The 22,326-nt window shown below is 24.3% G+C and overlaps 4 protein-coding genes across 4 annotated transcripts; 2 read left to right on the top strand and 2 right to left on the bottom strand.

Moving 5' to 3' along the window:
• On the top strand, positions 1–2,135 carry Phum_PHUM466650 (uncharacterized protein; the record flags this gene model as incomplete). The annotated part of the gene is made up of 3 exons (XM_002430152.1): positions 1–58; positions 224–444; positions 1,143–2,135. The coding sequence occupies 3 exons, from the start codon at positions 1–3 to the stop codon at positions 2,133–2,135; spliced, it is 1,272 nt and encodes a 423-aa protein (XP_002430197.1).
• Positions 2,136–2,567: 432 nt separating this feature from the next.
• On the bottom strand, positions 2,568–5,068 carry Phum_PHUM466640 (GPI transamidase component PIG-S, putative; the record flags this gene model as incomplete). The annotated part of the gene is made up of 8 exons (XM_002430151.1): positions 2,568–2,670; positions 2,757–2,980; positions 3,050–3,266; positions 3,401–3,563; positions 3,805–3,990; positions 4,073–4,291; positions 4,489–4,695; positions 4,849–5,068. The coding sequence occupies 8 exons, from the start codon at positions 5,066–5,068 to the stop codon at positions 2,568–2,570; spliced, it is 1,539 nt and encodes a 512-aa protein (XP_002430196.1).
• Positions 5,069–5,577: 509 nt separating this feature from the next.
• Phum_PHUM466630 (uncharacterized protein) lies at positions 5,578–6,337 on the top strand (the record flags this gene model as incomplete). Its single annotated transcript, XM_002430150.1, has 3 exons — positions 5,578–5,883; positions 5,975–6,138; positions 6,208–6,337. 3 exons carry the CDS (start codon positions 5,578–5,580, stop codon positions 6,335–6,337), a joined length of 600 nt encoding a protein of 199 aa, XP_002430195.1.
• A 4,051-nt stretch (positions 6,338–10,388) lies between these two features.
• On the bottom strand, positions 10,389–20,586 carry Phum_PHUM466620 (calmodulin-binding transcription activator, putative; the record flags this gene model as incomplete). The annotated part of the gene is made up of 22 exons (XM_002430149.1): positions 10,389–10,467; positions 10,558–10,748; positions 10,971–11,113; positions 11,195–11,376; positions 11,475–11,629; positions 11,706–11,773; positions 12,363–12,464; positions 13,952–14,005; positions 14,103–14,293; positions 14,380–14,600; positions 14,670–14,945; positions 15,042–15,250; positions 15,379–15,618; positions 15,768–15,967; positions 16,062–16,227; positions 16,315–16,882; positions 16,984–17,196; positions 17,797–17,843; positions 18,290–18,434; positions 18,525–18,732; positions 19,616–19,683; positions 20,458–20,586. The coding sequence occupies 22 exons, from the start codon at positions 20,584–20,586 to the stop codon at positions 10,389–10,391; spliced, it is 3,855 nt and encodes a 1,284-aa protein (XP_002430194.1).
• Between the last annotated feature and the right edge of the window lie 1,740 nt (positions 20,587–22,326).

The raw sequence follows: 22,326 nt of genomic DNA, 5'->3' as shown, positions 1-22,326 counted from the left end.
ATGGACAAAGAGAAAAACATGGCAAGACGTGATTTTCAAATGAGTTCTCTTATTTTAGGTAAGTAAAAAAATTAGGAATATTTTTCATTTATATTTCACAATAAGTATTTATTGCGATTAAAATAAAAAAAATTTTTTCGTATTGTGTCGTCATCACGATTTTTCGTATCGAAAAAAGAATAAAAATTTTGAGCAAAAAAAAAAAAAAAAAACTATTTTACAGATTCTTACGAAAACAAAACAAGAGCATCCCATTCTCCTCCTTTAGTTATTGTACATACAGAAGAAGCTTTAATAGTTATTTTAGTACTCGCTTTATGGATTGCTGCCATTGCTCTTTTTTTTAATCGATGGGGAAAAATAAGAATGCTCGAACCGTATCAACCAAAATTCATACAACAACATAATACTAATTGTCCATTAATCGATCAAACACCTAAACAGGTAAATGTTTTTCTTTTTTTTTAAATTCTTCTACTACTTCTACCACTACTACTACTACTACTACTAGTTCTTCGAATCAGATATTTACAGACGAATCTCAAATAGTGTGAGCTATAAGTATTTTTTTTTTTTTTTAAAAAAAAAGTTTTTATTGCTTAATTGTTAATAGCTTTTTGCCTCTTTTTTTTTTCTCAAAACCCATAAATTTTTTTTACCGATCGCTTAAAGAAAAAAAAGAAAATTTGCTTTCAAATAATTATTTAAATGCATTATTTTCCCTAATGCTTTTTTTTCTTAGGCTTCATACCATCCTTTGAATAAATCTTTTATTTAAAAAAAAAAAAAAACAAAAAAGCTTGATATTTTTTATAGGTTTTTTTTTTATTGGTCGTCGCTTTCGGCTTTTTTATTGCTTGCTATTTTTTTTTTTTTTTTTTTTTTAATATAATCTACTTTTAACGGGTGTAACCGTTCTTTTGTGTTTAATCCGTTCCAACATCTTATCTATAGATATTATTTTCATTGTGTGTAAAAATTCTAAAAGCTAAACAACTCTATTAAACACTGACATTTTTTTTTTTCAACACGATGATGACACAATGTTAGAGAAAAAGCATTAAATAAAATATCTTCTTCAAAGTTTTTTTTTTTTTTTTTTTTCACGTCCGGATACAAAACAAGGATTTTTTTTCTTCCAGAATCGTTCATTTTCAAAGTTTAATTTAAACAAGGAAACTTGTTTTAGCCAACAAAAAAATTGTTTATCTTCCCGTCGAAATTCAGTTTTCATCAATTCATCAATAGTAGCAATGAATTTAAACGTACCAAGAAAAGTTCAATCTGCTTTTGATCTTCAAACATTGGTCCTCTCAGAGCCTGGACTCAACAAACATCATCCGTTAAACGTTAAATTAAATGATGATTTTTCTAGGAGACAAAGTTGTTGGCTTTCGAATAATTCTAAAAAACCAGGACTCGATCATTTGGAAAATAAAGTTCAACAATTAGTCGATCGTCAATCTAGCGTTAAAGACTCCACTTCTTTCGACAGGGGAGAAAATAATAAACGGGAATGGGTTTTTAATGAATTCGGGGAAGACTTTTCAGAATGTGAAACGACGGTTAAAAAAACAAGGAAAAATTGGGATGCGTGTCATCATTTTCAAAATTTATTTATTGGCGAAAGCATGAGCGATAGCAAACGTGATTTATTATCGGGACAAGAATCCAAACACGTGACGGACACAAATAGGAAATCTTTGTGTTTGGAAAAAAAATCACCTTTTCCGAAAGATTATTTTTGTAATTTTGAAGAGAGAGGAAAATTTGAAAAAATTCGTAAGAATTCAATGTATCAATTAGGGTTCCACGAAAGCGATCGATGCGCTCCCCCGACACCTTATCGCGATCATTCAAAATCGGGAGTTGAAGATTTTCGAAGAAATTCAATGTTAATTATCAATACATTAACCGATGATTTAGGATATCAACCGTGCAAAAAAGAATTTCGCTTGGGAGGCTCAAGTTTAGCTTTGAATTCGCATTTGCAAGTTTCAAACAGAAGGAATTCCGGGATACCGAGCAGCGAAGAATGCAAACAAAAAATTAATTTCTGTTTCCGGAACGGTCATCAGCAACATATTTGCCGTCAATTTCCATCGAATCCTCCGTTTTCTCGGAATAATTACTAAAATGTTTTTATACTTACACACACAACACACATAAGGGTTTAATTCAAATCTTGAGATTTGACAAAGATTTTACAAAAAATTTTTCGAGGTAAGTATTAATGTGAGAATTTAAGAAAATTATCTAACGAGAAAACGTAAGATTTTATTTAAATTAACATTTAACATTTTAAAAAAAACACGTCACGAAACGGTTATTACAAAAAAAAAAAAAAATTTTCCAATGTCCTAAAAATTTCAATAAATAAAATGAATAATCAAATTTTTTTTTATTTTTTAATCCTGAAAAAAATTTTTAATTTTCTTCCCTCATTTGTCTATGAATTTGTTGATTATTTCTACTGCTTGTTCGTTTATTTAAAAAAATAAAAAATGATAATAATAATTGGAAAACACGATTTCACGGCAGATAATTTAATTTATTCTATTTATTTATTATTTTTCTTTTAATTTCAAATTTAACCATTGAAGTATCGGTTTGATAGAAATTAATACTGGTATCATTATAGGTAAAAATAATGGTATGTATACCGCGTACCTAAAAATAATATTAACGACAAATATAGATATGAATAAAACATAAATACTCATTAAATAAGTTTTTTTTTTTTAAAATATACGCACTTTTGATCGTCGGGAAAGTACAGGAGAGAAAGCAAAGAGGGATCCGTAAAAGCTTTTTCGGATGCCAGAAAAGCTTTCTTTGATAAATTATAACCAGTTAATAAATCCCCTTTGCCGAGAGCTTCACTTGCTTCGTAAACGTTATCTAAAGCTGAATATATTGCATGACCGACTTGATCGTTAATCACGATGTTATTTATTTTTCCGAGAAGTTTCGACAAAGACTAAATAATAATCATTTAAAATAAGCCAATGAAAAAAAAAATTGTTTTAAATATGCACGATATATATACCTGCAATGTAAGTTTTGTAAATGTCAATTGCTCAACTGTTCGCAATCTAAGGAGCGAATCTTTTTCCCACAACCTGACTTTATTTAAATTTTTTGTATCTTGAACTTCTGCTATATCGGGCATTCCCAAAAGTAAACGAAATTGCGCTAAATACACTGACATAACATAATTGCTATCTATATTAACCTCAACTTTTTTACCGTCCGAACAAAAATTTCTGTAAAAATTAAAAGAAAAAATTTTATTTACAATTATTATTTTTCTTACGTTTCCCTTAGCGATCGAATTTATTTATTCAATTTTCAGATAAACTGAAAAAAAAAAAAAAAAAAAAAAAAAATTCATACTGACCTGTTGTGATTGTAAATTTGAATTCCACCCCATTTTGGTGAAATAAAGGCGTTTGCTCCTTCTAATTTAAAACCATTTTTTGTATATATGAATAACGGAGATGTAGCACATGGAGGAATGTATAAAATAAAATTCAAACATGGATATTTCGACACGTGAGAAGCTGAAAATATATCAAAAACCATTCAACCACCATATACACTTTTTTTTTTTTTTTAGTTAGTAAAAATAATAAAAAAAATTTTTTTCATTAATAACAATGAGTAAAAACACATGCTTGAGTAAAATTACAATTAAAGAAACAGTATTTTTTGACTCAAATTTCTTAATGGTTTTTTTTAAAAAAAAAAAATAAACATTATATGCGTGCATATAAAAATTTAAAAAAATCAATCAATATTTACCTAGCTTCTTTTCCAGAGGAGTGATTACATGAGGTAAAAGATCTGCAGGCAAAGCAAAATGAGGACCTTTATCGGTAAAATTTAAAAATTTTGTTTGAACTTGAAGATCGACATAATAAAGCCACTGAGATTTTATATGAAATTCATACATATCATTTAAATCAGATTTAAATGGAGTAACAAAGTCTAAAAAAATGCACTAAAAATAATTAATCACCTTTTGTTCTGCATTAAATTGTTTTTAAGCAAAAACAGCCAATTATAATACCCTCAATGGCTTTTTGAATATCAAAAGTCACATCCAACAGATCTGGATCTGGATTTAAAATTGTAAAAAGTATGTCAAAACTTTCAGACAAAGAAATTTTGTGCCTGGAATTTTTATTTAGTTTACTTTGTACTGGCAAGTTGATTTCTAGAGTTGTATCAACCAGAACATCTTCATTCAAAACTTTTGTATTTATGAAGTCGTATAATTTTACTACATCTGAAACATGATGCATTTTTTAAAATGTAAATTAAATTTATTTAAACACAGATAAAGCGATAAAAATAAGAAACAATGAAAAAAACTTGACTCGAGACTTGAAATGGCACACTTAAAACTAACTAGCTTACTGTCAAAGTTTTTCTTTTCCTTACTCTTCATTCATAACTCAACTTGTGTTAATAAAAAATGATTACCTACATTAGACGCAAAGTAAATAGTTCTTTTTTCTCCTAGTACAATACTATAAGGCACAAATCTACTTAATCCAGGGATTTCAATCAATTGTAAACTTCCAACATATGAAGGATGTTTGATTTTATTTTCGATTTCTGCCAAAGTTTTACACGACCCCAGTAATTGTTTATCTACAGTATGTTGTTTAAATGTTATGTTGAATATTTCTGAAAACAGTATTACAAGTTTTTTATACATATGTAAAAATGTAGGAAAATGCAAAAAAAAAAAAGTTACTATTTTAAAATATTCTCAAGAACTTGAATTCATCACTGTAAAAAACTAATCAAAATTAAAATTTAAATAAATCATTGACTCACTAGAGATTTGAAAAAATTTTTTTAAATCCTCAACTATTGCTGTTCCCCTGCTATTGTCTATCGTCATAACGTGAATATTCATTTGAATTGTTAATTTATGTTCGTGTAAAACATCTATTTGAGAATACGGTAAACTAAATCTATAAACTTCTGTTGTTTTCCACCAAAGCGGCACTCCAATTAAAATAAGAACGACGAAAAACGATATTGCCGAATACATTTGGCTATCTGTCAAAATATTAAAAATTCATTTCTACAACTGACATCGAATATTAAGGTACAAATGATAACGGTGGTTATGTATAAAAATTTTAAAACCCGGTATAAACGCACCTGTAGGCTGAATTTTTTCATCTTTAAGTTTTTTCATGTTTAATTATAGAACAAAAAATCTATTAAGTTTAATTAAAAATAATAAGAAAAAATAAATACATAGATAAGAAAGATTTTCTTTCCACTGTGTATTCCACCGCCTTTTCAAAATTAAAGAAATTATTCAATCCTAAAAAAAATCTCATATTAATGCCTTTAATATTTTTAATACTTCATTTATTTAATGCTCGTGCAAATAAATTAAACATTAAAATACGTTTTATCATTTTTAAATAACACTTGAGTAACTGAAAAAAAGCGTAAACAATAATTATATTTTAAAACAATTACGTTGTCGTTTCACGTAGTAGGACGCCAAAAGCATATTTGTAACGGTTTTTAGTTTTTTTTTAAAAAATGGATAGTGATTCGATTAAAAGCTTTAATTTATCATTTAAAAACTTAGAAAGTGATACGGATGGAAAAATGACAACATTTTGCACGTCGTCTCTAAATTACAAATGTCGAAATCAAAACGAAATGACCACTAATTTTGTAACAGAACATTCCATTCAAGCTGTAACATCAAATCACAGTAAATGGTGTGACGCCTTTTCTACGTCTATTGTTAATATGAACGCTAAGAAAGCATGGAAAAATGGTACTAAAAAAATTTCTCAAACTTTGAGCAGCGTACAAAGTACTTTTGGAACAATTACCAAGGTAAAACAAAACCTATGGACTTATATTAATTCTTTAGTAATATGAAAATTCTGTTATACTCAAAATATTTTGTATAATATTATTTTGACAGAAAATGAAAAGATCAAAACAAAGGAAACCCTTGATTAATTTAGATTCTCCATCTCCGGCGACTCCTTACACAAAAAGCAAAATTGCACTCGGAAGAACACCCACAAAACTCTACAGCCCTTTTGGGATTGACACTCCGAAAAAAAAAGAAAATTTATCAAACAGGTAAACAAAAAAAAATTAATTATTTTTAAAAAACAAAATATGAAGAATTTAATAAAAGTGATGTTCCAGGAACAAAAAGCCAATCAATTCTCCCAAATCTCAATTTAAATCTGCTAGAAGAAAATTGCAGCAGGCAGCATTTGACTCAAAACAAAAGATTGTCTCATCGAATTTTATAAATGATCACATTGTAATTTAATTCGAATATTTATTGGAAATATTTTTGTCTCAGTTAGTAGTATTATCAACATAACAACGTAAATAAATAAAAATCCATTTCATAAATTTTCTCGAGCCATAGACAAAATGGGACTTGAAAAATTTTCTTAAATTAAATCACAACAAATAGTGTAAGTAAAATATAAAATTTCTTTTCAGTATTACACATCATGTTATTTATACCAAAGTCAGTAATCACGATTAAAATAAAAAAGAGTACAAAGTTTAATTACGATGAAAACTTACAAAGGATTTAAAATTTCTTTTAATGACATAAGTACAATTGGTTGTAGTATTATACAGTATTATACATTGCCATATTAATTTTAAAATAATCTACATAAATGTTTGTTCATTTCATTTCTAGTCAAATATATATAATCAATCATTGATTCCAAAATTTTAATTAACAATTGACAAATTACATGATAGATAATAAAAATGGAATTGTTTAGCATGCATTGTTTACTTTTTTTTAAAAAAAAAAATTTTTTTTTATGATTAATTGTAAAAATAAATGAAAATGATTGAATTGATTGATTGTTGAATAAAATATTTTTTTTATTTAAAATGTGTGTCAGTATTTTTTAATTTTATGAAATTGTATAACAGGATAATAGTAAGTATTCGAAGGAAGAAATGAAATAGAAATTAATTAAAAGAATATGAACATTATTGTTCAATGAGCAAAAATATAAATTTATTTTAAATAGTATTAATTTAAATATTTGTTATTAGTCAAAACGCTCCTCGTTTTAAAAACTAATACAATAATAAAATTAAAAGAAGAAAATTTTAATAGAATATGCCATCATTACTCTATATAAGAAATACATGTGAATAAACCAAATTGAAGAGAAAGTTATTTGAATTAAACTTTGAAAAAAAAAAAAAAAACAGTATTAATTTGAGAAGACTGTTAACAATATTAAATCACAAATTAAAATATATAATATATTATAATTAATTTTAAGATAGTAGAATTTATGAAGAAGATTAAAAAAAAAGTGAAAGTAGTACTTTTAGTACTAACAAACTCTTTTAGTATTAATAAATTGTTAGCAAGTAATTTTAAATTTTTTTTTTTTGTTCCTTAAATGGAATATAAATATATATATATAAATGTTAATAATTTTCAATAGTATTAATTTAAATATTTTTTTTTTTTTTAATATTAAGAGAATATTTAAAGATAATTTAATAACATATTATTTTGTAATTTAGAGAAAAAAAAAAGAAAGAAAAATGCAAAAGTTATAAAATATCTCGTGTTTAAAAGCAAAAAAATTAAGTAATAAATTATTATTATTATTATCAACAACATTTTTTTTTTTGATTAGTTTCGTTACAAAAAAAAATTGATATTTTTAATTCAAAAAACAAATTAAAATTTTTCACTTATGATAATAATAATAATTCTTATAATATTAAAATAATAAATTTTTATTTAAAAAAAAAAAAAGAAAACGAGAAATTGTATGTAAGTTTCAATTGATAATAACATTTTTAATAACAATAAGATAATAATTTAAAATTTAATAGTTATTAACTTTTTTTTTTTTGTTTAATAAATTGATAATATTTATAATAAAGTTTAAGTCCTGCATTTTAATAAATTTATAAAAAATTTATCTAAGCGAAAACCATTTAAATAAAATAATTTTCTCAATAATATTTCATCTATCTATATAATTTGAGTGTAATAAAGTGCCATTATATATATATATATATATATATATATATATATATATATTATTTATAGTATTTGGATAATTAAAATGATATGTAAATTATTATTATTATTATTTATTTAAAAAGCATTAAAGCTAAATTCGATAAATTAACGAACAATAAAGCAAATTCTTATATAAATACGTTTATATATATGTATAATCTGAACGAGATAAACAATTTTTCTTTTCTGTCTCTGTCTTTCTCTTTCTCTATTAATTATTTTATAATTTAATAATAAGTATAACAAGAAAGTTTAATTAAAATATTTTTATGTGAGTAAGTAGTAATAATAATAATTACTTTAAATTTAAAACGGTGAATTTTTTTTTTAACAGTACTACTGTCAAATTAAAAAAAAAAAACAATTTAAATAATGATAATAATAATAAATGATTTTTTTTCTGTATTTACAAAAAGCATTTAAATATATATATATATATTTATAAATTTTAAATATGAATTAAAGACATAATTATTATTATTATTAAATATTAAATTGCGAGGCCAGCCTCGACAACAATTACGAATAAGTTAAAAGTAAAATCTTTTATTCATTGAATAATATGCAATTATTAAATTATAGTTTTTTTAAAGATATATCGTATTATTATTATTATTATAATATAAATTATAATAAATAAAAATGATGATAATATTTATCGGTGATTTAAATACAATTTAACAGAGAGAAAAAAGAAAGAAAAAACAATTAATTATATACAAATAAAATAATAATAATAATAATCCATTACTAATGATTATTATTAAAAGTTCAAAAAAAAAAAGAAATTTTTTGAGCAAAAAAGGCAAAAAAATTAATTAATTTTTTTTTTTTTACAATATTTGAACAACGTTTTTGTTTTTGTTTTTTTTTTTAAAGAGCTATAATTAAATAATAAATAACCATTAACGGCGGGTTTTTTTTTTTTTTAATGAAATGAATAAAGGCACATTTAAAAATTTTTTTTTTATTTCTTTCCTTTTTTCTTTCTCTTTTTTTTTATTTAATTTTTCCTCAACTTTAATGAATTTCAAAATAAATAATGTTTGAAGCGTTAAAAGTTATTATTAATAAATTTTATAATTTAACAAAATAATTATTTATCTATACAATGTTTTGTAATTTTTTTTAAAAATATAATAATAATAATAATAATAATAATAATAGAATGTTTTAATTATGAATCTAAGAATACGCATCGATAAAATAAGCAATTAAATAAATAACCTGATAAATGCACGCACGCACGCACGCACGCACACGCATCATAACATATTTAATTTTAAATAAAAGAAAGAAAGAAAGAAAAAATATTGACTAGCAGCGCAATTAAACGTGAATTTATATATATATATATATATATATATATATTACATTAATTATTAAAATTAATAAATTAAATTTTTAAGTAAATAACAATATATATATATATATATATATTCATATTGAATAATAATTTTATTATTAACATTATTATTTAATTATTTCCTTCTTCGCCCGGGATTTTTCCGTGAAACCTTTAAAGAAAGAAAAAAAAAGAAAAGAGATTTGAGTTAAAAAAAAAATATTGTGCATCGTCACACACACAATAAACATTTTGACAAATTTTGTTTAAAAAAAAAGTTTACCCGCCGATCCAGTAGAAAAATAGAATTTTATTTCCGATTCGAGTTTTCACATTCGATTTCACGGAAAATTTAGTATCATTCAAACAAACGTTTCCTCCCTTCCCCCCTCCTCCTCCTCCTCCTCCGTAATTTAAACAATGCATGCTAAGTAAATGATAATAATATTGATAGTAATTAATATAATTACCTGTTATTTGGAGCGGAATTGTCTGGAGATGGCGACTTTGGCTGGACAACCTGGAAGGACTGCCGGACATCCAGCCTCTCTTTTTCTGCTGCCATAGCTCGTTCTTTCTGCAATCTGATATAAATATATATTTTATTTTATTCATATAAAAAAAAGGAAATTTTTTAATGATCTCCAATTTTGAAATATTTTCAATTTTTTAAATATAAATTAAAATTATGTATATAATATATGTATGCTGGGAATAAATAATATTAAATGTCTCCTGACATTAGTAAAAACAATTGACAATGAATAATATTATATTATTGATTTATTGAGCTCACCGTGTGTTCCAAATCCCACAAGTTGTGGCTTAACACAAAAATAATAATAATAATAATCATTTTTTCTTTAAATTAATAATAATTATGTGAAATCATTTTAAGTAAATCTATAATCAATTTATATGAAAAAAAATAAATAAATAAATAATAAATACTTACTTATTTTTTGATTGCCTCATAAATTGTTGGATTTTACAGGCAGCCTGGTGTTGCCTCCTTTGAGAATATGTACGCCTGAAAAACAAAAAAAAAAAAAGTCTCTTTTATTTTGTAATTTAAAAAAAAAAAAAAAAGGAAAAAAATTATTTGAAAACTATTGATTACTTTAAACCAGCAGAAGGTGTCGTTTCCCTGGAACTCCTTCTCGTATCCCCTTGTTCTTTGTAATGCCTATAATAATTTTGTATGCAAACAGCTGCTTCCTGAGATTTTTTAAATCTTTTGTGCTCGCAATATGATCTGTATCCATTTTGTATTACCATGGCAGCGCGAGTCATTTGCTTATAATATGCATACTGAAAACAAAAAAAATTCATATATATATATATTGGTAATATTACTGTAATAAAATTTACTACCAATATTTCACTCGTTCCCGAGAGGAAAGGGTGAAACATGATGAAACAAAGAAAAATTGATAAATACATTTAAAGTATTAAATTTTTAAAATAATTTTAAATTAGAAACAATAAAATAACGCGTGTGGAAAAATAAAATAAATAAATTAATCAACTCACTTGTTTATAACGTCTAAAATAATTTTGAATTAAAATAGCTGCGGCTCTTTCTTTATCCTCTTCTAATTTTTTTCTCCCTTTATAAGATCTATATGCTTTTTGAATTATTTTTGCGGCTTTATATAATTCTCTCTGCTCTTTATCTATAATTAATAATAAATAATTTTTTTAATTTAAGTTTTTTTTTTTTTTTTTTTTTAAAAGAATAATTATAATCGCTGAACCTGAAAGAGTAAGATTGGAAAAATCTTTTTCAAAAAATGAACCGGAAGCTTGAAAAAATTCACAAAAATCTTGCGTCGTCGGAGACGGAGATGGTGGTTCTAATGGAAACACCGGGGATGGAGATTGTAAACTACTCGAACCTGGACTCAAACTAGAACCGGGTGTTCCAACGTCATAATACCTGATTTTAAAAAGAAAAGAAAAAAGTATATAACTTTTACTTAAATAAAAAAAAAAAAATTAATATAACAATAAAAAAAATTTTTTAAACATAAAAACCTATAATTATGATCGCTAAATTCAAAATTGAATACATTCGAAGGGTAAGAAGAACAATCTTTTTCTGAAAGGGTTTCTCTTAAAGAAGAATCACAAAGTGCATCGCTGGATGGAGAAGATGGTCGAGTGTCTAATTGCATCTCTTCACTTTCGTTCTGCGAATAAAAATACAAAAAAAAAATATTATTTCAATAGCGAAAAAACCCAACAAAAAGAAAAAAAAATGAATACCTTAATTCTATCAGGAATGGCAGCGATTATCTGCTCGGCCAAAGTCAGCACTTTTACTTCTTGATTCCCTATAAAAAAAATGAAACAAAAAAAAAAGAAAAAAATTTTTTTTTTAATATTTTAATCAATTCTTATATATATATATATATATATATATATATATATATATATATATATATATATATATATAATATGTATATAATTATTAACATCGAATATGTATATATTCTCGTTTAATAACTTTATTTACATAATACATAAAAGTGTTTTTTTTTTTTTAACAATATCAATGGATTTAATTAATACTGACTTTGGTGTTTTGCCTTATATATTTAAAAACGCAGAGTTGTTTAGTCTTTAATAATCCTTTCATAATAATAATAATAATAATAATAATATCAATTATTATTATTATTATTATTATTATTATTATTATTATTATTATTATTATTATTATTATTAGTGATAGATTCATTATTTGCATAAATAACAAAAATACGGACAATAATAAAAAGATAATTATAATAAACCTATTGAATTAAAAAGAAAAAAGGTAAATTAAAAAATTTTTGTGTGCAAAAATTATACCACCTTACCTGATAAAAAAAAAAAGAAAAAACTAAAAAAAAAATAATAATAATAATAATACCAACATACCAACGTGAACGCCATTAACGTCTAAATTCTCCCCGGAAAGATTATTATCATCTCTCTTGTCATCGGGACTCTTCAAACTTGATCCGGCTGCAGAAACCTCGCCTAATAAATGACATTCCAGCAATCAAAAACTAAGAAAAAATTGAAAATCTAAGCAATACAGTATATTAAAAAAGTACGATAAAAGATTAAACTAAAAATTAGCTAAAAAAATCAAATCTAAAAATTTGCTTAAATCATCGACTAATTAATCTGATTTATTTTTTTAATAAAAAGTATTATTATTATTATTATAATTCGCCTTGTTTAAAATAACAAAAAAATAAAAATACCTAAATCAAAGTTAAAGTATAAAGAAAAAAAAAAAAAAAAACAGAAACCCTTGAGAAAATTACTGTTTTACTGATTTATTTTTGAAAAAATAATAAAATAAAGTCAAAAAAAAAAAAAATTTGTCACCAGATTAATTAATACAAAAAAAATTAAAATTAATAAGAGTATTAAAAATATATATATATATAGTATGTTAATTTATTATATTAATTGCCATTTAATATGTGGTGCGTGATTTAAATTTAATTTAATAATAATAAAAAAAAAGGATAATAATAATAATAAAAAAATAAATAAATAAAATAAATTTTTCAACTGCATTTACCATAATAAAATATAAAATTTTATAATTATTTAAACTCTGAACTACAAATTTTTTCAATAATAAAAATATATTTAAATAATATAAAGCAATTAACCAATTCTAAATATTTATTTTCTTTTTTTTTTTTTTTTTATTTAATTTTTTTTAAAAGAAAAATTCAAAAATATATTGGACATGCTGAAAACTAAACGAAGCAAAGCAAAATTTGAGAAAAGCAGTGCTAAATTATGCACTTTTTTACTTAAATTTCTTCTTTTTTTTTTTCTTCTTCTTTTTTTTTTTTTTGTTTTACCTTGTTTAAAATATTAATATTTATTTTACTCCCTTTCTTTTTCTTTTTTTTGTTTTCAAATATTTCTTCCATACAAATTTTTCTTTAAAAAATATATACATATATATGTGTACGTATACATATATACATATATATTATAAATTTTAATAAAATTTATTTTAAAGAGATTATGTTCTAATGGAAGAAATATTAATTGTTCACAGTGAGAAATATTAATTTATGTGAATTTAAATAAATATAATTTACCAATAAAATTATAATAAATAAATAAAAATAAATAAGTGATTAAAAATAGTAAAAAAAAAAAAAAAAAAAAAAAGGGATCAACTTACATAGTGCAAAATCCATTCGATGACTGTTCGAATCAAATATGTCGCACATTGCCGATGATGGAAGAGACATGCTGCGATCAAACCTTATTTTAAAAAATCCAATCATTTTCAATGGAATTTATTTTAAAAAATTTTCTAATAAATAGAAATTTTAAAACACACACACACACACACACACAAACACATTAATTGGTTAAATTGTAATTGATTTACCTTGTTAATTTTGATATTTCTCGTTGAAATTGTTTTTATTTTTATATGATTCAAATCGGAGTGTTATCAGATTGAGATGAACACAGATTTATACCTGAATCAACAGATGGTCTTTTATTTAATCCAAATGGCTCACACTGTTCCCAATCTGAATATTAAAATTACAATTAAAGTTAAATCGTATAAAATAAATGTATATATATATATATATACATTATAAAGATTTGTTATAATAATAAAATTACCTAAAGTCGGACTCGGAGTTTTACTACGTTCGTTTGAACTAACTTCAAGACCGTTTGTACATTTCAGTCGACTTTCCATTTTTTCCAAAGAATTTGGTCTGAGAAAAATTCCATCGTGTGTTTTGTTTGAATTTGTTGACATCGTTGATGAATCGGATAAAGAATGAAGAACCGAAAACTTTGGATCTGATCTAAAAACAAAAATAAAAAATAAGTAAAAAAAAATCTTATATTCATTAAAATATACACAATATCAAAAAAAAAAAAAAAAAAAAACCTTTCTTTGCTTTGAATATTGCACGACGAAAAACGAGAGGTTTTGGATTCTTCTCTGGACGCTTCTAGTTTTTCTATTTCTTTTACTAAACTTAAATACCCCTGGGATCTGGCAAAGGTTAACGGTGTTTGTTGTAAGGAATTACGTATGTGAAGAGCAGTGTGATTCCATCGGTAAAGCAATAGAGCAGTTTCTTTGTGACCACGACTACACGCCCACATCTACAAGCATTTAATGAAGCAATAATTAAAAATTTAATTAATAATAAAATATAGATATTAATTACATACCAGGGGAGTAAATCCATCATTGTCTTGACTCAGAGCGTCGATTTCTGCTTCTAACACGACAGAGCTGTTTTCCGCTCGCCAGTGCAACATTGTGCACACTAATCTTGAATAACCTAACGATGCCGCCAGATGCAACAAAGTCATTCCTTTAAGTCCTAATTTCCAGTTCCAAGAACCACTTTCGGATCGCCATTGCCTGCATATCATATTTTGACAATAGTTAACCATTCTCTCTTCAAAATCAATTCCTTGATGATAAAGACCAACGGAATCGGACTAAAATAATAATTAATGTATTATTAATTTAAAGTTCATTTAAAAAAATACGTTTATAAAATACTTATTTGAATTATTTACCGCATCTCCAACGACTGGCTCTTGCTTAATATGAAGTCTATTATCAATGGCTTCTAGCTTTTGAAGTAATGTAAATTTAAGTAAATTTTCATTTTCTTCCACTTTCGGTTCCAGAAGCTTGACGGAATCATCACTGGGAGGTTTTTTATATTCGAACATTACACTGTTTGATATTACAAAACCTTCACAAGCAACTTGAACCATTGCAAGGCCTACTTCGTGAGCTGTAAAGTGAAACGAATCGATAATAAAACATTTCAAAGTTAAAAAAAAAAAAAAAAAAAACAAATCAGTCGTTTTCATTTATTTTATTTATATATATATATATATATATAGACACAAGAATTTTAACCTGGACAATAACATCTTAATACTCCTGATTGGACGAGAGTCGTAGGTACAGGAAAAGAATCAAACAAAACAGTGTATTGGGAAGTAGAGGAGTACCACGGTCCTGTCACCAAAACTTTTACTCCCCCTTCGGGATAAGCCCATTCGGGAGAATAATCAGTTATAGACGCAGAGCTATCCCGAAATTCGTTACAATAAGCAAAAGACGAAAATTCATTTTTCAAATTCCTCGAATCTTCTTCTAAACCGGAACCTTGAATGTTATGCATTACAGAAGTATCTAAAATATTATAGTTCGAATTAGTCATCTTAAACCGTAATTCAATTCATTATTATAAATAATTTTAATTAAAAGATAAATATATTATAGAAAATTCTTCGATTCCATACCCGAATTGCTTGATTGATTTAAAACCTCTAATTCGGGAAAATCATTTAAAATATCAAAAGCATCCAGATTGACAAAAACATCATCATCAACAATGGCCGGAGGCGAATCAATAAGTTCCATTGGGTTAATTTCAGGAACGACGACATCTGGTAATATTACTTGATTGGAAGGAGACGGAGATTTACTTTGTGATGCTTGCCTAAAAAAATTTTTTTTTTTTTAAATTAAAAATCAAAGGGAAATTTACATTAATTTATATCTAATATAATAATATATAAGAATAAAAAACAAACCTGTTGGACGACATATCTGACAAAGGCATATTTGCCAAAAGAGTTTTTTGAATATCTTCTTGTGAAAGATCTAATGTTTCATTATATATATTGGAGCCGGACACTGAGGAAGACAAAGAACTATTCCGATTTTTTCTAGAAGAATTTACTATGAGTATTGTATCACCTAAAAAAAAAAATTAACAACCTATATAAAATATACAAAAAAAAAAAAAGAAAGAAAGAAAGAAAGAAAGATGATTAACAAGCTCACCGGGATTTTCGGTTGAATTCATGAATTTCGAACAAGCTACAGAATGACTGACGAGATTTTTTTCATCGTCAATTTTTTGATTTGAAAATACATTATTTTCAAAATGCGACACATTGCAATGATCCTTATCAGAATCGTCTAATTTTCGAGTGACTTGGTTATTGATCAAACGGCAGCAGGATAACTGGTTAGAATTTGCGGATTCATGCTTGAGAATGACTTTATTTCGAGGGTGATGATATTGTTTAAGGGGCGGTTGTTGATTAGAAGTTAAAACTGCTGATGTTTTGTTGTATTTAAAATTTGAACCGTTTCCAACAGATGCGGGCGGGTGATTGGAATTCACGGCTGCTGAGGACGAGTTGTTTAAAATTAATAAATTTGTGCCGCCTTGAATTTGGGATAAAGACAAACCTCCAGGCGAATTGATTTGTGAAAGTGAAAGAAACACCGAGGAATGACCTTGAGTTTCACAATGGATTTTATCAGTTTTAATTCCTCTATGATTAACGGGAGCGCATGACGTGCCAATAGAAAGTGATCCCTTCGTACCATTAGTTGGTAACGCCTTGAATAATTAACAAAAATAAATTAATATCGAAAATGATTTTTTACAAATTTTTACAATTTTTAAATTAAAATATTAACAAATGAAAAGCCTTGGCGTACCTGATTACTTCCACTACATTGACCACTTTTAAAATTGTTTTCGGGTTTAATATGCGCCGCAGTTATTTTCCTCATTGGATGAGAACAACTTTTGCTATCAGCACAAGTAGAATCTGGACAACCACATTCCAATTGTTTAGAAATGGTGGCTGCTCGTGCAGCTCGTTGTTTTTCCATTAACTGATTAACAATTACTTCAACCGTTTCAGCCGTCTTTTGTACAAAAGAGAAAAAAATAAATAAATCAATTACAAAAAAGATTAAAAAATAAGAATTGTAAGAAACAATAATAAATTTTCAAAGGGCTACTTCTAATATTGATAAAACATTTGATTTACACTATTTTTAAAAGGAAAAAAAAAAAAAAAAACATTTATGATCCCCGAATATGGGTATATATACCCATATATATGTATAACATATATAATATTTTACGTATAGGAGCCTGTTTCGGTTAATAAATTTCAATTTTTGAAGCGGAAAAAAAAAAACATTATAATCACTGAGATTGATACAAATGACCATAATAAGAATCGATACAAAGGATGAACCTCGAGTGTTTCGAATCGAAAAATAAAGAAAAAATAAAAAGGCAATCATTGATTTTTTGAGATGTCATTTTGATTGTTTTGTAAAACATCATATAAGTGATTGAACGAATAATTAAATAAATACAAGCCGCAACATATTAAAAGAAAGTAATCGCAGTTTGTATGAAAGAAATATTAAAAAAAAAAAAAAAATTTCGTAAAAGTAACAATCGTATTTTTAAATAATAATAAATAAATAAAAGTAATATTTAAGGAAACCTACCGAAATTTCCAATTCATTATTGAGATCCCGCTCTTCTTCAGAATAAACTGTAACAAAATAAATAAATAAAAAAAATATTAAAAATAAACTTCATCGTTTGAGTAATATTTGTGTAAATTTGTTTAATTAAAAATCAAAAAAAAAAAAAAAAAAATTATTTCACATGATGAATCCCAGCATTATATTTATGGATTCATTAATTTAATACAAGTATGTATACTTTTAAAGCGTTTCTATTTCTAAAGATTTCACCCCCATTTCGGACCTTTTCACCTTTCGGTTCTCCGGTACTCCCCATTTTCTATCCTTCTTTCATTATTTTATTTCTTTGATGGTAAAGCAAAGCTTTTTTTTTAATGACAGAATTCTTCCACTAACAATATTTGACCTTTACTATGGCGGCCATCGTTTACGAAAATGAACACCCGTGAAGGCATATATACTCTTCCCGTTCATAAAAAAAAAAAGAAATTAAAAGAATATAAAAATTTACACATAGGTTTTAGTTGACACACCAATTCCTCTTTTGTCCATTCTTTCTTGTCTCCCCAGACAGCGAGAGAAGGAGCTATAACTGCTAATTTATTGTCATCGGGATAAGGAACATTTAAATAATGAACTAAAACTATATCTGGATTCTAAAAATAAAAATTAATATGCATGAAAATACACTCTTAATTTATTCTTCTTCTTTTTTTTTTTTTCCTAAATCAATGTCATTATTTTACCTGAAGGAGCCAATAACATCTGCGATGAAAGGTGGGTAAAATGGCGGAATGAACGTAGCAGCCATAAATGCATTCCGTTCCTTGAACTTTTAATTTCATGTGATCTTCCCTAGTTGTTTTCCCATCTTTTCGTTTTTTCCAACAATAACCATCTCGTCTATATCTAACTTTTTTTCTACTGTACAACAACATAGAACCACTCTTAGGCCTAAATAATAAAATTGAGAGAATATCGAAAAAATTAAATTTATATAAATATAGAAAATTAATGAAGAATAAAAAAAAAAAAAAATTGAAAAATTGAAATAAAGAAAGGTAATTTTATTATTGTCTTGAAATTATCTATATGAATCCATAATTACACAATACAAACTTCTCTAATATATTTCTTTTTATAATTTTTAAATCCCTAAAATTTAAAGTAATTATACTAATATAACTAATCTATTGAAAAAATTATTTAAAATTATACCTTACGCATAAATAAATATTCTAAATCATTCGATAAAATAATAATTCGGTATAATATTTTTAAGATTAGAATTCGAATTGAGAAGAATTGTACTTTGTCGAAACAAACATCTTTAAAATACATTCAGCGTAATATAATGTTTAATTTAAACAAAAAAAAAAAAAAAAAAAAAACGACACAAATTGAAATAAACACAAATTTGCCTGAAACATAAACTAATGCCATAAATATTATTTATAGTTAAATAAAATAAATTTAGAAAAAAAAAAAAAAAAAACGACAACATTGTGTTTAATTATATAAATGATGCGGTTTAATATATAATATTCAATAAGAATCGTTGAATATTGTATAATCGTACAATTATTTAATTTTAAATTGGAAATAAACCTAATTTCATAAATAGGTAAATTAATTTTAAAATATTTAATTATTAAATAAGTTTAATAAAATAATTTAATTTTAAATCGCTTGCTTAAACCTTTCAAATAAAACAATAATTTGAATGTATTCATTTAATTTTTAATTTGCATAAATAAAAAGCGAGGTAACAAAATTTTAGAAAAAATTTAAAACCTTACCTTAAAAAAGAAAAAAAGAAGAAGAAAAATATAATTACCGAATTTTAACTTCTTTTGATTGCCAGTCATTGTGTTTATCGAAACTAATGAGAATGGCGGCTATTTCCTAAAATGAAATAAAATTTTAGCATTAAAATAATAAATTTTTTTTTTTTTTAACATGTCATTTTATTATTGTATCACGAAATTAATTATAGACGAATAAGTTTCAATGCAAAAAAAAAAAAAAAAAAAATTAAATTTACTGAATTAAACGAAAAGTATATTGAAATTGTTTATCTATTCATTTAAAAACATTTTAAAAGACCAAATCAGATAAAAATGTTTATAAATTATAATAAAAAATAATCAGAGGCATATGGAAAACAAATGTACACACCTATTATTATTATTATTATTAAAAAATTATAAAGGAATTGTAACTCCCCCCATGAATACACCAATGAAAAATTTAGTTTTATTTTAATTTAATAAAAACTTTTGTTTTAATTAAGTCAAATTTTTAATAATAAGGACACACACATTTCATACATAAGTCAATTTAAATTTACACTTATATATATATTTATTTGCGAGAACGTATGTAAATATATATATATAAATTGCGCTGCCTGGTACATTTACAATTCATAAAAATCATTGAAAAAAAAAGTTAAAATTAAAAAAAAAAGAAAAAAGAAAAAAAAAAATTCGTGTCTAAGTTTTTCGTGCAAGCAGCGTAATAAAGTTATTTTTGTCGTGCACGCAGGAACAAAAATTTCAAAATTATTTTTTTTCTCTCTTTTTCTCTTTTTTTTTTTTTTTTCTTCAGAATAAAAAAAAGTTTTGATGATGGTATATTTATAATTTATAGAAGCATAATAAAAATGTATTTATTTACCTCATTTGTGTTCCATCGATGTCTTTGGGATGGAAATTGTTCAGCCTTAGGTACGCTTTCCAAATTATCCGGCAACTTAATGGATTCTCCATCTAAAAAAAAAAAAAAACAAAAAAATATTTCACTCATAATTAATGTTATAGAAAATTCATTAATATTAAAAAAAAAAAAAATAAATAAATACAATTATATCGAAATGATAAATTTGTTTATGTATATATATATATTAAGTAAAATATAAGAATGAATGAGAAAAAAAAAAAAAATTTATAAGTTTAATTTTAAAAATTTCATTTAAATAAAATAAAGACCTTCGGTTTACCTTCAAACACGGTTTAAATTTCAAAATAATTTTCAAAAAAAATAAAAGCATGAACAACGTATAAATACTAATGACGTTCTTAAATGTCGAAAGTAAAATAAAATCCTTTGAATAAAAAAAAAAAAAAATTTTGTGAGTGTGACATCAGATTGGAGACATCGTAACATTTAAAAATTTCCCTTTTTAAAATTCATAATTATATGTATATATTTAACTTAATTAAGTGATTGGCTGAAGTATATTATAAAAAAAAAAATTAAAACTTTTAAGTAAAACAAAGTTTTAAAAAAAAAAAAAAAAATTTACGACTTTGAATAAAATATTAGTACATGACACGTAGATTTAAGACAAAAGAAAAAAAAAAAAAAATTAAATCAAATAAATCAAAAAAAATATGATAATCTGTTTTGAACGGAAAATTTTTCAAAAATGTTTTTATATATGTATATATATTTTAAATAAATTATTTTAATAAGTCATAAAAAAAAAAATAATTAAAAAAATTATTTACAAGTCAATTATTTGACGAAATTTTTATTTGCGAGAAAAAAAAAAAAAAACGGTTGTATCGTGACAAAGTAAAAAAAATTTATTAAAAAATTTTTTTTTCTTTTGTACGCTCAACGAATTTTGTGTCATAAATAAAAAATATTTATGTACTCTTTGTAATATTTATTTATTAAAAAATTATTATTAACCTCTAAGTAATTGTATCAATAAGGTAGATTTTCTTATATCATTTTTTTAAAATAAATTAATTAAATGTATAAGGTTTTTTTTTTTGTTTTTCGAATAAGACCTTATACAAAAAATATTGTTATTTTCGTATGTATTTTATATAAGAGTATTATATTATGACATTTGATGTCCGAATACTATTGCAATAAATTTTCAAATACTTTAATGAACCTCTCATATATTTGAGTGATTAATGCCACCACAATTGAAAAAATACAGCACGTAAAATATATTAAAAATAATTTTACAATGAGAAAAAAAAAATGAAAAAATTTTGCAAAAATCAATAATTAATTTTTTTGTCGGTAACACAAAAAAAAAAAAAAGTTAAAAACATTACGCCCTCATGAAGGAAATGAAAAGAAATTATATTTCGTCTTTTGTTAAATCTGTATTGTATATGATAATTCTAATTGACCAGAGCATATGTTTTAAATAATAATTTTTAAATAAAAGTTGGAAAAAAAATAAATAAATAAAAATACAAAAAAAAAAAAATGATAAAAAAAATAAATAAGAAAAAAAATTTTTTTGTCAGAACTCGATTTAAATTTAAAAAAGGGCAAAAACCGAAATCGGGAGAAAAATGAAAGGGAAATGAAATTTTGAAGAAGAAAAAAATAATATAAAATTTTTAAAGAAAATTTTTTTTTTTTTTCTTTTGCTTTTATTGACTTGTTTGAATACATTATTGATTTCGGTTCGGTCACGTTATGCGAATTTTAGTCTTTTCTTTATTTTCAGATGATAAATGTATTCTGCCTTTTAAAAAATTAAAAATCTCAATTTAAAAAAAAAAAAAAAAAAGA

The sequence above is a fragment of the Pediculus humanus genome, genomic scaffold (genome assembly GCF_000006295.1).
Source record: "Pediculus humanus corporis 1103172108249 genomic scaffold, whole genome shotgun sequence".
NCBI classification, from domain to species: domain Eukaryota; kingdom Metazoa; phylum Arthropoda; class Insecta; order Psocodea; family Pediculidae; genus Pediculus; species Pediculus humanus.
Note: the sequence above shows the minus strand (reverse complement) of the source record. Positions and strands in the feature narration are given on the sequence as shown.